Source organism: Convolutriloba macropyga, chromosome 2 (genome assembly GCF_964194025.1).
Source record: "Convolutriloba macropyga chromosome 2, txConMacr16.3, whole genome shotgun sequence".
NCBI lineage: Eukaryota > Metazoa > Xenacoelomorpha > Acoela > Convolutidae > Convolutriloba > Convolutriloba macropyga.
In genome coordinates this window covers 14,106,085-14,123,619 of record NC_134469.1, presented here as the reverse complement: position 1 = coordinate 14,123,619, position 17,535 = coordinate 14,106,085, and the positions used below count along the sequence as shown (strand labels likewise).

General features: G+C 39.7%; 1 protein-coding gene across 2 annotated transcripts in view; it reads left to right on the top strand.

Annotated features, from left to right (window-relative positions):
• LOC142356767 (uncharacterized) overlaps positions 1–16,277 on the top strand; it is a 173,954-nt gene extending 157,677 nt beyond the window's left edge. Inside the window, exon 2 of one of the 2 annotated variants that reach the window (XM_075408567.1) lies at positions 13,689–16,277. In XM_075408567.1, the coding sequence (XP_075264682.1) occupies positions 13,706–16,165 (2,460 nt within the window). In that variant the 5' untranslated portion in view covers positions 13,689–13,705 and the 3' untranslated portion in view covers positions 16,166–16,277. Of the gene's footprint in view, positions 1–3,158; positions 6,832–13,688 lie in introns of those variants that run through there. The other variant, XM_075408574.1, reaches the window with a different exon arrangement.
• The last annotated feature ends 1,258 nt before the right edge of the window (positions 16,278–17,535 follow it).

Sequence of the window (17,535 nt, the reverse complement as noted above, 5' to 3'; positions counted from 1 at the left end):
TTGTGGCGGAACTGTAATTGACACTTGATACAGGGAAAATTTTAACTGGGTTGTCGGCTCGTCATTCGACAAGAGCAGATTGATTATTTATTCGTACTATTTCCCAAAGTCAGAAAGAAACCGGAAAATAAATGTTGCGGCTACTCAAAAATTGAAAGGTTGATAAATTGGTAGATAACATGATAGGCGATACATTTTAGAGGAGATGTTAGAGAAGAATGAGTGAAATGGTAAAATTTTAGTTTGAGGCAGTGTAGGTGTTGTAATATAATTTGCAGAAATGGTTTATGTTATCGTCTTTCCTTGTTTTGAATGACAGCAATTAAAGACAAGTGTTGATGCTTGAATTAGCGATCATTGAAAATTGAGGCCGCGATAAGTGATTATCTAAAACTTTTGCCAAATTATCTTGCTGATGCAGGCTTTGTGAAGACCCCGAGATCCATTTTAATAACTAAGTGATTGGTCACCTGTTCGCTCCATTGTGACGTTGCCAATAGACAGACTGGACTGGTCATTTGATGCCAATCACTTAAATATTTTGTTTGCTTGACTTTTTAGAGAGCATTTGAACTTTATATAGAGCATTATGAACGAAGTAAAATAGCCCAATTATTGGAACATAGAAGTTTTCAGTTTCTGAGAGGCAAATTCACCCATAAAGAAAAATTTCTCTAGTTACAACCCCTCTGAATTAAAATGGCCCTGGCTGTCGTGCAAGTCCAACTTGTACGATGTTAGTTGGTTTATGTTCCTTTTTGAAAAAAATTGTTGTCTGCAGATTTTCATGGGGCCAGTTTTAAATTATTCTTCAATTAAGTTTGAAGCAAATATTGTAGCAAGGTAAAGATTAGGGGCGTTATATTTCTGCGTAGTTTACTAAGAGCTTTACTCAGCTCATACTGTACGGTCACCAATGCTGCTCAGGGACGCTTGAGGAGGCAAATATTCATGGTTTGAAGCACGGTTTTAAACATCCCCTTTTCCACCCCTGCTTTTATCTTCGTCTCTGTATTTAGCCTCCCTACGCTTCAGTTGGGGTTCGAGAGCCATTCGTCAGACAGTAGTTGGTTTTTGAATTGCTAACACAAATGCGTTTAACGAATTAGAATTGCACTTCTGCACAGCTTTCTGAACTACAGTTACGAAAAAAAGCTCGATTCAATACCGGTAGCTGAAATGTGTAGACAGGGTTGAGTCGAACAAAAATCAAAAGCTCTTCTACTACCAAAAAGGTTATCTAAATTATTCAATTTAGTTGACAATTGCTGGCCGAAAATTGCTTTACATTTCTAGCAATTCTGAGAATAATTAGCTGCTACTTTTTGCGTTTTTTCTCCCCTTTGCTTGTATGAATTATACGAATGGCACGTATTTAACGAATATGTTTTTAAATTAATCTCTGAAATATTCAAAAAGTAATTTGTCTTGCAAGTATTGAGAGAGATTTTCCTCTTAACATTATTGGTCTGAATTCAAATTTTGATTCTGACTGTTTCGTCCATTCCTTCAGGGTTATTCGAGTATTCAGAACTTGATAAGCTGAACAGTTTAATTTATAAAATGTCAATGCAAAACTGCTTCATATTTGCAACTTCATAAGGTAGAATTTATTTTAATTCTTCTTACTTAGACCTGTTTTAGGGTTCTCCCTCACTGAAAATTGGTTGTTCAAAATGGCTATTATTAGTTGATTTTCTTTATTCCTTTGTTCTTTTGATCCCTTTTTTCTCAATAATTTTATTTCATTTGTTTTTTTTTTAATTTTGAATGTTTTTTATTCTTACTCGGTCAGCTATATTTTATGTTTTCTGTTCTCTTTTGTTGCTTTTAGAATGTTTGTCTTTCATCCTCTTTTTTTCCCATCGCTTATGTATTATTTTCTCGAATTTCGTCTTTTTAGCTCATTTTCTCTGCAATTCTTTGCGTTTTCTTTCGTTTTTTTTCTCTTGTTTTTGAGCTGCCTATTGCGTCCTTTTTATGTCTACTTCTGTCGGTTTCCCAGTCCATCCATCGTGTCCATTTTCTTCTTTTTCCTTCTTCTATGGCCCAATTTTTGGGTGTCTTCTACGACATCTTTCCTTTATTCCACTTTTCGCTTTTCCTCTGCTTTGAGTTTTTTCTGCTTCGTTTTACCTCTCTCTCTCTCTCTCTATCTCTCTCTCTCTCTCTCTCTCTCTCTCTCTCTCTCTCTCTCTTTCTCTCTTTCTCTCTCTCTCTCCTTACTAATTTCTTTGTACTCTCCCATTCTCTGAGTTGTTTCTCATCTCTTCGTGTCCTGCTTTCGCTTTTGTCTGCTTTTTCTCTACCTGTTCTCGTTTTCCGTCTCCCTTTGCTCCTTGCTTTATCTCCTCTATCTTCCTGTCTCTTTTTTTCTCTAAATATATTGTAATAATTTTTTCTTGAGCTCGAGCTTCATTTTGCATTTTTTTCACCTTTTCTTACTCGTTCAGCTTTTTTCTTGGGCTCTTTCATTTATTCCTCCATCTTTTGTCGCGCTCCTCTTAATTTCTTCCGTACTCGTCTCGTTCCTATGAAGTAGCCAGGCCTAAACAGGTAGCGCCCGAAACAGGTAGCGACGGGATAAACAGGTAGCGCCCGAAGGGCATTAATTTCTCTTAGCCTTTAGGCTTACTAGACTCTAAGTGTACAATTCACCGAAACTCTTTTAGAGACTTAATTCATGGTGTGAAGGTCAGGTTAACCCTCCTCTAAATTCCCTTCAACTCCTCCTTCAACTTCCCCCAATCCCCACCCATGGACATCGTTGCACCCGTAACCCACGGCGCTCGCCAGTCATTTGAGAGCAATTCGCCCGACGTGCTTATGTTTGATAGTTGTGCGCATGTTTGTGCGACTGTCAGTTTTAGGGCATTTTAAGTGTCACTGCACTTCTCAAGTTCAGGAATTGACCTTTGGAAACCTGTTAAGTAGTTAAGGTTGAAGCATCCAGTCTTCATCGCATAGCATTGCACAATTCCCGCTCAACTGAGGTCACTATCTGGTCAAGAATGTTTGTCAGTCCACCTGGATTCGCCTTAATCAGAAATCAATGTTTGTAGTAGCTTGCGAGGATTTGTTTGTTTTAATAAATGCCAAATTATCTATAGATCATAGCCATGACGTTGACGTGTTGAACAATTTGGTATCACTTTCAGATTAATGTTTATGGCAAATTATTGAAATGTATTGGATCTAAAGCTTTCGAAAAATAAGTTTATTGCCTGTGCTGGCTTCCGTTTCTTTCGGCATACCTGTAAAAGTATTGAAGAATTTTCATTTGGAAGGAATTGAAACTCGCATAGGTGATATTGGGAGTTGTTTAAGTAGGCGCAACTATTTGTGACCAAATATGGTCGGTGATCGTCGCAGTGGAGCCTCGAACGGAAGCAGAAATGGCGGCGGTGGAGGCGATACTTCTTTAGTTCTCTCAGAGGGTGAAGAAAAAAGGAGATTGGTGCTTGAACGAAAAGCTCTGCAAGATCAAGAAAAACATGAACGATTAGTTAGACGATTGACTTTAGTAGAAGATAGGCGACAAGCTGTGATAGAGGAGAGAAAGAGAAAAGCGCAAGAGGCTTCTGTTCGGCTAAATGAGCGACTGGCTCAAGTGAGCGCTAACAGAAGAATACGAGAGCAACAAGATCGCGAGAAACGAGAAGCAGCTGTACGAAGAAGAGATACCACGAACTCTGAGAGGTCTTCTAGCGCAGCGGCTAACTTGACTGGCGCTAACAGAAATGGATTCCCCAAGTCAGGCGCCAGTACCAATGGTGGGCATTTGTCAGGTGGTGTACCCGTGCGTAGCGCCAGTACACATGTAACATTTACGCCGAGATTCAGAGACGGAACGTCGTCCAGACTTACAAAGAACAGGTTATCCCAACCAACGATAGAACTGGATACAAATGGAGGAACGGTACAGAGGTCCAAAAGTTCACGATACTCTTCAGCTACCACGCTTCCAACTAGTTCGTATAGAGCGAACAGGAACCCGAGCACGCCGATACCCAACGCCAGCTCTACACTTCCGCGTTCAAAAAGCCAGCGCCTGCCTGTTACTCCTGGAACTGCTAGTAGCAGTGGTACATCTTCTGTACGGACCAGTACTGATTCTGCTCGAGGAGTTAAACTGGCCTCAGAAAAGGTTAAAACCGACAGTAGTAGTGGTGCAGCTAGTACTGCCGCATCCTTGAGACGAGCTCAATCCTTATCTGTTAAACGAAAACCAATCCCACCGCGAGAACCAATTGAGAAGAAAGAAAAACCAATAGCCAACAAGGAAACACCTACTGCTCGCCCGGCAACAAAACAACCTCTTATGCCCACCAAAATAGATTTTTCCCAAAAAGGAAGCAAAGCCAGTCCCGCTCCATCTGGACAATCAGTCGCCAGTTCCGCTGAAACGACAAGTGTTGAAGTATCCAGCGCCGAGCTGGAATTTAAAAAGAAACTGGCTGAAAAACGTCGGTTGGCTAGGGAGAATCAATTGAAAAAAGAGGAGGAGGCTGCGATGGCTACCAAAGTAATGGCCCACGATGTGCTCAGTGGAGAAGAAACAAACCAAAGCAATAAAGATGAACCTCAAATTAATGACAGTAAAGTAAATACGGCCATTGTTACGTCCGGAAAACCATCGATTGTTGAGTCGTTGGAAGGCGTAAGTGATGAACCTGTTGATCATAACCGAGATTTTGGTCGCTTTGATGAAGCAGTATCATCGTTACAGTCAGTGGTAAGCAGCAGACAAGAGTCATCGGCTGAAACTAGCCCTCGAGGTGATCCTTCAAGTGAAAAAGAGAACAACAGCGCTTCTTTAGTTGACGACCTTAGTGACGCTGAGAGGAAAAAGAAAGAACGAGAGGCGCGTGTAGCTGAGCGAATGCGTCTAATGGAAGCGGAGAGAGAACAAGAGCGCAGTAAGAAAGAAGCTGAGGAGCGTGAACGGGAAGAGAGAGAAAAGGAGCGCGAGAAACAACTGGACGAGCAGAGACGTCAAGAGGAGGAAGAACGCCGTGCCAGAAAAGCCAAACTGGATGCCATTATGGCGCGGACAAGACTCGGAGGAGGGGGTGCATCAACTGCAACCAATGCAGCTAGTGGTGTAAGTGCGTCAACTGCCCTTTCTTCAGGAGCCGCTTCAGCTATACTTGCTAACATTCGACAGAACCAGAAACCACAGCAGAGTCCAGATAGTCGAGTGGACGAGGAAGAGAGAGAAACTGATGCTGAGATTTTGGCACCAACTAAAAAATCAGCTGATCAAGAAGATCTAGAAAATGCTGGCAGTGTAAATCCAGTGTCTAGTTATGATGCCTCCAACGCTAATAACATTGAAGTGAATCATGTTTATTCTTCTAGTGGAGATAGTCGTGGTGGTGCTGGAAATGAATTTGTGACCACATCTGTTGAGCACGAGAGTCCGGGTGGTTCCAAAATAGCCAGTCCATGTGGAGCTGAGACAATGTCACCAGTACCAGACAGACATAGCGCGACCCATTTTGTGATTAACCATCATTCAAATTTGACCGCTGTTTTAACTGGAGATGAAAATGGGAATTTAGAAGATCGATTGGATAGAGACGATGACAAGCATTTTGAGCAAATAATTGACCTTGGGTCTGAGAGTCGTTTTGTCAATGGACATCAACAAGGAGTGTCGAGTTCTAAGGCCGGAGAAAGTGAGGATAGAAGTCCTACTTTGGATTCCAGTTCCCAACAGAAGTTCGGATTGACAGAATCGCGTCAAGTTTCGGGTGACAACGACAATGCAGAACACAGTCAGTTTCCATTTTGAACTGGCGAACCAAAAAAGACTTCGCCTTTCGTCTCAATGTTGCAATTCTAATTCATTCAATTCCAATCAATTCTCGCTCTTGCTCTAATAAAAAAGTACTATTCTAGTCTAATCGATAGAGTTAATTATCACTATTCGATGCAGTTAATATGAGTAGTAGTTAATTATCACTGATTAGTTAATATTTTAGATTGTACTACTGATCTTTACTTACTTATTCAGATAGGCGGCTATTCTTGTCTTTTTCTCAATCTCTCTTCTTTTCCGTGATTAAGGGTGCTCTTTCCATTTATTCACGCATATCGTCTCTCTTAATAAAACAGACTGGTTTGTAAATTACGCTGTTTATTTTTTCCATCAGTGGATAAACAACAAATGTGTCGATTGATGTACTTTCTAATTGTGAATACTTTTTGAAGCGTGAATTTCATTTGCCACTTTATGACATATCGAAAGCGGAACAAACTATCGGGTCGTTCTCATTATCGCCCCACCCCCACCCGGCCTTAGTAACATGGAAAAAATATGGCAATAACATGACAATTGCCACCAATCATGGCAAAAATACTGTAATGGAGAGAGGGGGCTATAATGGGAATCTCTCATTTTCTAGAGAACCAAACGCTGTTAAATGCTGTGATATTTAAACTTGCCTCTGAACATATTATTTCATCGGAATTCTGAAATGTTTCCCAAAATCTCGTCAATAATCGCATTGCAAATTACGATTGACGACCCTCAGGAGTTTTACTAATTGCACTCTTAAGTTTCTTGTTACTTGCAATGTTTGAAAAGCTTGACTATTTAAGTCTTATCTCTGGAAGAGGAAATATTTCGGAATGCTTCAGTATCAGTATTGCCGTGCCTTTTACAAACAACGATATCCTAAATAGTGCCACCAGGCTTCACGAGAATCAAAGGTGTGCCCATTCGACTTGTTTGTATCAATGAAAATCAAAGTATAGACTCATATTCGGTTTTATATTTTAACTTAATTATCGTAGCAGATAATTATTCACTTTTTGATTACCTTGTCTTTTGTCTCGCCAGGAAAAGCAAATGAGAACAAATGTAAGAGACTGTCTGAGAAAGTACCCACGAATCGCTGTGATAAAGATGCTTAATAATAATAATTAATTAATAATTATTATTATCATCAACACATTAAAACACACGATTCTATATTGCTAATTAGCCGCAAATAATTAACGAAGCTATTATTGCTCCTCGTGATTTTTCAGCTGCTGTAACACACGCATAGAGATGCAATTTAGGGGCTATATTTAGGATATTTCGGGTTTTTAGTTGTTTTGATAATAGGATAAATAGAAAATGTTACTGACTCTCCATAAATTGAATCTGGATTACAATCGGTCTGATGCAATGATAACTACAGCTATTTTGTTGGCTCTGCTCATTACTCTCACAGTTTAGTTATCTTGCGGGCCGTTGGAGCTCAAGCATTTGAGAATATGCTTTTCATGAGGGGTAGTTTCTCCACATTTGGAGGGCAGTCCGCAATGTTTGTTGGAACTTAAGTGAGTTCAGTAAAGGGTGGTATCCAGTCAATTGAGCCGCCAATAGAGGCGTGTAATATTTAGATCTTTTGTGGTCATTGATGCGCACCGCGGTTAGGTGTTTGCTCCTAAGCCCGTTCTTCTATTTGATTCATTGGTTCTTCGCCTCTGCTGATTTGCCGCGACCGGTATATGTTCTATTTAATGTTGATTTCATGGGGCAGAAACTGGGCAATAAGTTAGATTTTTGATTAACGCTGCAGCACTGGCTCTATCATTTCAGTGGTCGCTTTTGCAGTCAGCATTCGACCTGTGTTATTTAAGCCTTTAATATCCTAGTTTTTGATTTTCACTTAACTATTACTTCGGCAACAGTATCAAAAGCCTTTTTAAGGTCAAATAAATTAACGTCTTTTGGCGTTTTCACGTCTTTTGGAGTTATTACCATCTGATATTATCTCTAATTTCTTCAATTAAGTTGTATGTTGTGATACAGTAAACTGTACTTGTTCTTTTGGAAACCAAACTGTTGATTCAATAGAAAGCCAAATTTTTCAAGTAGGGAAAGAGCCTATCGTAGATCAGTTTTTGCCAAGAACTGGTAGCAATGATATTGGTCTGTATCTCGACGCGCTAATTTCATCAAGTTAAAAGAATTTAAGTCATTGCTACATCGATGTTAATATCCAACTTATTAGATGTCTACCAGTCTATTCGTGTTGTTGTTGTAGCTGTCGCACAGAGCTGCAATTCGCAGGTAAATTTGGCGGGATACAGGCGCTTATTGCAGTTTTTAACTGGTACCCTAGATTGCATTTGTATCATAATAATAATAAGTATATTAGTAGTAGTGTGTGACTGCCAATCCACAACTTGCTTGTGGTGCAGCGACCTTTCTGCATCTACGCCTTGGTGAATGACATGCGGTCCCCGGGTTAGGGGGACCAGGAGGGGGCATCGACAACATCAGGAGAAAGGGGCAAGGAAGGCGGTTTATTCTGTGCAGTGTGGTCGTGTAGGACTGATGAAAGTCTAGCCATTTGGCTACCTCTACTTGTCTTTCCCGCGGGTCAATTAATTTCAGGTCCGTGGTAATCTTACTGCAGTTGAAAATGTGGTTTACGTCATGGGGTGCGACATCACATTTGGGACAGCGGTTATCAACATTGTTACAGATCCTTTTCAAGTAAGTTAAGCAGAGGACAGTATCCAGTTCTCAGTCGCGCTAGTCGGATACATGCAATTCATGGCAATGTTTGTTCTTCTTCTGCTATCTTTGAGGGAGGTGTACCTAGTTGCTTGCTGTCTTTGTTCTACGGAGTATGGACCGTGTGTCGGTGGACACTTTTAGCGCATTTTTGTATTCTTTACTATTTAATTGCTCTTTATTGTTTGTATGATGCTTCACGCGGTCCCTATAAGTATCATTTAGTGTGAGTCTCATTGGACCAAGACTGGTTAAAGAGATGGTTTCATGATCAGCACGGTAGCTCTGATAAATGCCAGCTAGTAATTGCTCTGCTAACATTTCAGTGGGAGCTTTGACTGGCAGCATTTCGCCCTCATTGTGTAAGTCATTGATGTCAGACATTTTTACACAGCCAGTAATTGCGCGAAGAGCTATGTTTTGTTGCGTTTGCAGATGGTTCCAGTTTGTATTGTTAATCGTGGAAGCCCAAATGGGAGCACCGTAGTTCAGGACGCTGCGACCAATAGCTTTAAGTCACTGAGAGTGTCTCTTTTGTGCATCCCCAATCGCTACCAGCAATCCTTTTCAGTATGTTATTGCGCTGTTGTAATTTCTCTTCGGTGCTTTTTACATGTTTTCCAAAATGAGCATACTATCGAAGGTAACACCCAGTATTTTGACTTTGGACTTTACCGGTATTGATGAATTGTTGACAGTGAGGTGTGGGTCAAACTTGGCCTCCTTGCTCCAGTTTGTGAACACAGCTGCACTTGAGTTTTCTTAAGATAACGTAAGTTTTCTTGATTCTAGCCAGTCGTTTCAGGTATCTAGGTATGGAGTAATTATGTCACGTAATTTTTCAACCTCTGGGTGAGATGTAAATAAAGTTATATCATCAGCGTAAGCATTGGTGTTTATATCTTTCGGGGGTAGAGGCAGCTTGCTCATGTAGATGTTGAAGAGCATTGGCGTTAATACACCACCTTGGGAGACAACCTGTTTGACTTTTCTGCACTTTGATTTTTTATTATTATTTTCTACGTAAGAAAACCTGCCTTGTAAGTATGAAGCGACCCATCTTTTAGCGCTGTTCGGAAGTGGTTTATCGGAGGCGGCGGTGAGGTCTAAGGCTACTAGTAGAGTACGGTTGCAAGGTATCTTTTGATTAGGGCGTTTTTGTGTGTTGTTGGTGACAATGTTGAGAGCTGTTTTTGTAGACCGCTCAGGTCTAAAGCCATGCTGATGTTCTTTTAGTTGATATTCTGTAAAGTCACTCAGTATGAGTTTTTCTGTTAGTTTTGCAATGGGGGAGAAGAGTGCAATTGGTCTGAACTTTTTAGATTCGTCGATGGGTTTTCCCGGCTTGTGTAAGGGAATAACCCGGCCAACTATCCAGATGTTCAGGATTTTTGCACTGTTTACAGAAAGGTTTATGGTGTCAGTGAGATATCTCAGTTCTATGGATCCTAGATGGTGTAAGTGGATTGGCGCTATTCTAGCTGATCCCAGCAACTTACTTTTATCTTAATGCTTCTTTCACTGTTTTACATTTAAACATTCTTCACTTTTCCATTTTCATTTCCATTTTATTGTTTTCAGAGTATTTCTTTTCTGCTATCCATTTTTCTTGGGGTGTCGAGTGTATTGTTGGTTAAACTTGTTGGCCCATTTCCTTGGATCATGGTTAGTAGTTTTCTTAGCGTTAAAGTATATGGCTTTAATTACAGCTGGTTTATCGTTGAAAGTCCTTTCACTGTGTTGTGGAGCTTAGATTAGTTACCTCTGTCAGCGAGTTTTTGTACAAACTCGATCCATTTTTTGCGCTTATGACTTTGAACAATTTTTTTTCAAGGTTTAGTTGCGTTGTTTTGGGGTCCCCTGGATATTTTCCTGGAATTTCATCTCTCTTCAGAAAGCTCTTCGCTGAGAAAATTTGCAACTTCTGCAGCCGCTGCGTTTATGGCTTTAAGGTCTTTTCCGCGTGGTAGACATTTATTGGCCTTTGCTGTTTCTTCAGTTTTAATTCAATGTCTTTAAAACTTGCCCAGTCAGCTTTGCAGAAGCTGATGAAAGTTCTTTGTGGTGTTGTATGTGTGATGAGATCACAGGTGATGGATAGAACTATTGTTAAATGGTCTGAGCCTAATGCGTACTCCGTGCTCCAGTCGATGTTCATTGCTAAGCTTGGGTTGGCGAGACTGATGTCCGGGGAGCTTTTACAAGAATCAGTTACTCTTGTGCTGGCTTTTTATTTGAGCACTACATGATTAGAGAGGTCTTTTTCTCTTGCAATTTTGTTTCCTCTTGTGTCTTCCGGTAATTTTGAGTGCCATAGCGGGCTATGAGCATTGAAGTTGCCGACAATAATGCAGTCTTCTAATTCAAGTAGTTTACTGACTGATGTCTTTATCCTGCATCACAGCTAGACAAAGGTGGTACGTAGGTGTTCACTAGTTTGATGTTATTACCACCTGCAGTGAATTCTATGGCTTGGATTTCTAGGTGTTTGTCAGAAGTCTTGAGGTTAAGTTCTTGAAACAAAATTGTGTCCTTAATGATAAAAGCTACCCCTCCACTTTTGCCTCATTTTTTGGGCCTATTTTCTTGGATTATGCATTAGCCAGGTGGGCTTTTGAGGGTGGATTTTTCATTGAGGTTGTTCTGGATGGCAACTATTTGGATGTTATTTTTCTGCATCCAGTCTATTATGTTTAGTTTTTGTTTTAGACCATTACAATTCAATTGGGAGATTTTTGAGGTGTGTTGTCGTGAGTGGGGAAACTTTGCCTTGTATTTACTTCTATTGTCTTGCACCAAGATCAGCGCTTACAGTCGAACTTGTTGTTCCATTGCTCTATGGACTGTAAGTTGGTGCAATTGAACAAACGGGGTTTGTTTCAATGCCGCCGACGATAAGGAGAAGCAGGGCAAATATGTGTTTCCCTGTCAAATGCATACTAGGGACCAGAGAGACTGGGCTTGCCTGATCCCGCCGCAAAAACCCGTTTCTCGCAGTCTATGTACAGTGTATGGATCCTGGGAGCGGTTGTCCGCTCGTAGTTCTGCAGCGTAGAGGCGTCCATACTTGAGAACCAGTCTATTCGTCGCCTAAAGAAACGAAATCTTTAGGTCTCCATTTTTGTTTCTGAACACATATTTAACTCTTACTTGGTTCTTGATAATGTTTGTCTCAGTCATCTGTTTAGCATTTCATTGACTCTGTTCCTAACCTTGTTTTTTTCTGCAGCATTTTTCTTTTCCTTTTTAGTCCAATCTTTTTTTTACTTTGTCAAAGGCAGAACAAAGTTAAAGGTTCTGTGCATTCCGCGCATGGCCAAGAAGCAGTCATTTACATTTACTGTGCTTCAATCAGAGCCCATCTCAAATGTTTCATTTGGTTGACTGTTGATGTTTTTCATATCGCTGAGTGGTCAATGTAGATCATTTGCGAGAACAGTTGATATTATTTTCCTCATTTGTTTCGTAGTTAACTATACTGTGTAATGATCTATGATACTCGTTATGCGGAAAAACATTTTCAGCAAAAAAACGGTTTTTTGCAGTGCTGCTTTTCAGCAAAAAACAGCTGCTTTTCAGCAAAAAACAGTCGATTGCTGTGCAAGAACAGTTGATTTTTAAATTAGCAATCACACAGTTCTATTGTTAACAGTGTGATTTGATTTGAAGTTGCCGCAAAGTGTGTGTTTGTCGTTAGGACCGAGAAGCAGATTATCCATATATTAGCTAATTTATCTATAAAAGTGTAGTCATAAGAGGTTTTCGGTGGTGTATATATTCACATTTTAAATATAAGTTTAGTGAACAAAATACGGTTAAATTTTTTGCGTTGATTAATTAAAATACCAACCCGCCCTCTCCGTTTAGTTTGTACACTTGATTCCATTGCTTGGTAGTGAGCGAGTGGAAGGATATTTTCTTCCCGTTTATTTTGGCCATGTTTAGTGTGACAATATGCTATTGGCTTAGTAGTTAAACTTTCTTAAACTGACAGTTCGCCATTTTTAGAAATTGAACTGATAATTTGGAGAAAAATTAGTGATAATGCATGTGGTTATTACCAATAATCATTGCGAAGAGTACTTGAGAATTGAAAATTGTTTTTCGTGAAGTCACTATTGTTGCCTTGTTGTGTCATATCTTTAAAAAGAAGTTTGCTAAAATCACTGGAACCTAAGAGTCCACAAAAACTCAATTTACTCCTGCCTATCCTTTGTAGTTGCCGCAATCATAGCCAGGCTTGGTAAAATGGGAGCAGAGTACAACACAGTTTTTACATTTTCGCTTGAAAAAAGTTTATGGTTGTTAATACTTTTTTTGTTGCTACCGCTCGCATTATTATTGTTTTTATTTTGTATTTTTTGTTTTTACGGCTCCTCTAAAAAATTAGTACGCCGTTCTAATTTTTTTTCCTCTGCGGTTATCTGTTCCACGTGAAGTCGTGAAAAACTTTTATGCATCATCAAAAAATTACAAACAGAAATTGAATTCAATGCAATAATTTAACAAATTATTCCTTTCGACCGTTAGTTTTTTGTTCGCCACCGATGAGTCCCACTCGTTATGAATGTTTGTCGTTGCCTTTTGCTCTCCTCTTTTTCTCACCGCGCTCAATCTATCGAGTTCGTCGATGTTGTTAACGTTCCCAAATATTCTTTTTAACAGTTTCCGCTAACACAGACATCATACAATTATAATATGACGTGATCATATATATTGTGGTTATATAACTGTCTGTCGAATTGGCTTCCACTTCAGGGATCAGCTCGTTTAATATCATGAATCGGCCATTTCTGTAGTTTCGCACTTGAATGTTGCCGTTTACTGTAAATTGTGTAGTTTTTATACAGTAATTCTTTCTAACACTTTTCTGTTTTTAGTGTTACTCGCAACCGTGGACGTTAAGGGCTGTTCCATTCTTTCGTTCAAGAAACCAAAGTTCTAGTAAAACCTGAAAAAAGAAGAATAATGTTATAATCTATCTAAAGAGCGGTTTGTTGGCGATTGATATCAATAGTGTGTGGCTTCAAGAAAAAGAGGTCATTTAAAAGAGAATTTTTGTCCAAGGAGAAACCTTCTGGATGATACGCTGCTTTGATGCTTTTAAGATTTTGAACATTATCTACGCGCTGTTTCAATTGTTTGAATTCATTGTTTGTGATTACAGGTATACATGATCAACCCATGATTGACTCTCATTATTCTGACGATCTTTTCCGCGACTGTAGCAGGGACATTCCTCTAACTACTCGGAGTTTGAGTATTGAATCATACGGGGAGCCCCAAATTGTGTTCAGTAACGATTGCAACCAAATTGAAGAGGAAGACGAGAGACTTTTTCCATTCTGCTCTAGCGTCCCGTCTGTTGATTCGACCAGTTTGTCACAGCATGAAGAAACGACGCGGTTGGGCTTCGAGGCAAGTTTAAAGGCTGTCAATGCTGTCCAAAGTAGTACCTCTTTCCACATTTCTAACTCCGATCGAGTGTTATTCCCAACTGTGCGCAAAGATCTCTCAGAAATAGAACATACGGAGATATCCAATAGACCTCAAAATGATCAGTCATCTGATAATCAAAACTTTGAAACAAATTGCAATCGGCCTACTTTATGTTTAAATTCGAACGGGTTTGGTTTGGGAAGGAGTGACCAAATTACTGATATAGTTACAGCATTCAAAAATACTGCTCACGCCAATTATTTTTCGTTTTTGCAATATTTCATGATCTACTATAATTCGATATCTGTCATCGAGTTCTTAAACATCAATGACAGTCTATTACGCAATGCATGTTTCCAGCGCCACAATTACTGGCTTCGAATTGCACCAGAGATTGTTAGTTTTCTCCACTATACTGTTGATTATCTTAGCGGCAATTGTCCCAGTTCGTTTTACCATCACACATTCAGCGAACCACTTCTTTACAAAGAGGAGAGGCTCAACGATACGATAGAATGGCAAAGCAATAGTAGTAGTACCTATCATAGCAGAGATCAGAGCAAGGCAACTGGAAAGAATTGCAGTACTTCTGAAAGTGACTCCACAACCTCCGGATCTTGTAAGGATACTGTACCGAAGAGATCCTCTAGCGTTCGCAATTCCTCGGGTCTTTTGGACGATTCGACTCTTTTGATATGGACGGATATCTGGTGGGCTTGTCGATACAAACAGTACAATCCGAGAATTTGGAGGTCTAAGCTCTCGCCGAAGATTGTTCAGTGTAGCCGAATGGCGGCACAAGCGCAGAGGAAACGGCGAAGACAAAAAGAAAAGCTGGCTGCGAACACCGCCAAAGTTGATAGCGCCAGAAATGACTTTAGAAAGGTGAAGGCTTCTCTGTCCAATGTTACTGACTCACCTGATGTTTTATTGACTCATGGATACAAAGGGTTCCAGGAATCGGAAGTCGAGGCAAGTGAGAACCCGACTGCAGACCTTGATCCTAGTGTATATTTTGTCGACTATGTTTCTCAAACATCGCGTGAATCAGATGGCTTGCCCACGGAACAGGAGTTGAACAAGGAATCAGGTATTATAGAAACAACTGGGGCGATGGGATTGTATCCATGCTTGTCGCCATTTTTGCCCAAAAACGATAAACTTTTTGGCGCTGTATTAGAAGCTGAGTTAGCTTCCACGTTCTTTTCCCAGGAGGATGGAAGTGATGATCATTATATTTTCACGGGTTTGAGCTGGTTGCACGAACAGGAGCAGAAACGCTTCGCGAATCCGGATATCGCTTTTACTTATAAACTTCTCAATGGTACAGAGGTTACAGTTGATAAACTCTATAGATGTACTTTGAGTTATGATAGCCTCGTGTCCGAATTTGCCGAAAGAGATGATTTTTTACAACAATTGATCAATCAATCTGCTCATTTTGTACACAACGTGTATATCATAGATCTGGTTCGAGATGCAGCTGCTAGACTCCAAAACAGACGTGGATCCAGGGTAGACATAGTCAGATTGTTGCTGCAATCTCACTACATCAACATTCGATTCGCATTAGAAAATGATAGTTTAGTTAATGGATTGGTGGGAAGATGTCTGGAGGAATTAGCAGGGTACCAGAATTCTTGTATAGACTTGATAGTTGACAATAACGGTACGGGATGTTGGGTTTATACAGAAACTGATTCAGGTGCTATCAAACAGAATTCTTCTGTCTTATCGTCGTCTTTGCTATTGCCCTCCTCAAAAGATGAATGTTACGACTCTGTCCCGGTGTCACTAAATTCGAAAATGTCAGGTTATCTAAACAATTATAAAAATGGGACAACAGAAGTTTTGTCAAAAAATAACTCACGTGATTTGGCTTATAAAATGGGAAGCCGATCGGAACGTGTAGCGCCCACAGCTTCTGCAGAGAGCAGACTTCTCGGTCTCTTAAACGATCACTGCTTTTCACCTCATGAGTTTACTTCGGAACCGAAGCAAAGTTGTACGTCCAGAGATAACCCACTAAGTAGCGTACACCTGGTTCAAACAACTGTACCTCAATCAATCTTTTGTGTGTCAGTACCGAAGCGAGGTCGCCCGCCTGGCGGCAGAGGAGACCGCATCGAGGCAAACAGGTGCAAGTTCAATTCAACTGGAAATACATTTAGATGGAACAAAGAGCAACCTATGAGCACGTTTTGAAGCCAATGAGCTTTTTTAGGAATAAACTCGGGAAACTTAATTAGAAGTTCATTTTTATCTCTATCTTTCAGTTTAAGCATAATCTGAAAACAAAAATTCAATTATCCTCCATTTTTTCTTAATTTTGAGTGTGTGTGATGGTAATGGTGGTGCGATGGGACGTCTTGCTTCACCATAGTGTTTTTTGGCAGGATATACCTAGGGGATACTCTTTGCCCGCTGTTCTTTTTTGGCAACAGTTCGTGAGATTTGCGTTAGAAATCTTATTTTCTTATCGCGAAGTGTTAATGATCTGCGAACCTGTATTGAAACTTGGTGTAAGTTGTCAGTTTTCATTATTGCATGCGCCTCTAGTGGTTAGAAGTTATTCGGGCCATGCGCTGTTCTATGGAATGAAACACTTCGATTGAACAACTCAAATTTTTCTCCTTACTTCTTAATCTCACCATACTTGGCCCTTGTTCTTGCTCTGGTTGATTTGAGTTCAAATTGTGGTTTTTGCCCAATGGAAATGAGTTGATTTGAATTGCTTTTAGGAATACTACTAATATTCATGCAGATAAATCCTGAGGCAGGCAGCTTTTTTCAAATTCGTAAATCTGAGCTTACGAGTTCAAATTCGTAAATCTGAGCTTTATAATTTTGAAAAGTTTTAAATTTTGAAAAATTTTAGCGAGAATTTTGAAAATGTATTGAATTATAGAAAATTGAATATTATTTGACATAAAGTGCGAGACATGGCGGTTCAAATCGTTTAAATGTTTTTAAGTAGTACCTTTTTAAAGTTACTTCATGATTGCTTACCTGGCTGCTATTGGCATGTTTCCAGATTTTCTAACGATAAAACACTTCGGGCTGAAAATTTGTAATGACACAACAATGTAAACTAGTTTCAAGACCAGGATTGACAGTTTTCTTAAAAAAACGATAAATATCTGTTTTTACTGAATTATTGTAGCAAACGTTTGAAACAGGCACTTTTTGAATATTTTTAGGGCATCCCGGACTAACTTACTTATTTTTGTTCCGACCCCACTTGTGGGGGGATGAACTATATACTCAAATGGAATTTTTTTGTTCGGACAATTTTGGCCGATCGATTTATTCATCGTACAGAAATGCGAGTGGTTTCATTAAAAAGCTTGTCCAGCGTAGAATTCAAAACTAAGAAGATTTTTTTGAATTTCGTTTTTTTCGAGGACTTATCGAGGATCGAAGTTTTGTGTGAACACAATGACAACCTGACTTACTGTCTAGTGAAGACCAATGGACAAAAAATTCGTTTTCAAAGAATCGCTCGTGCTTTTTTTGGCTTCGACTCTGAGTTTTCGTAATTTTAAATAAAATTTTGATTTTCTATTTGAGGTTTT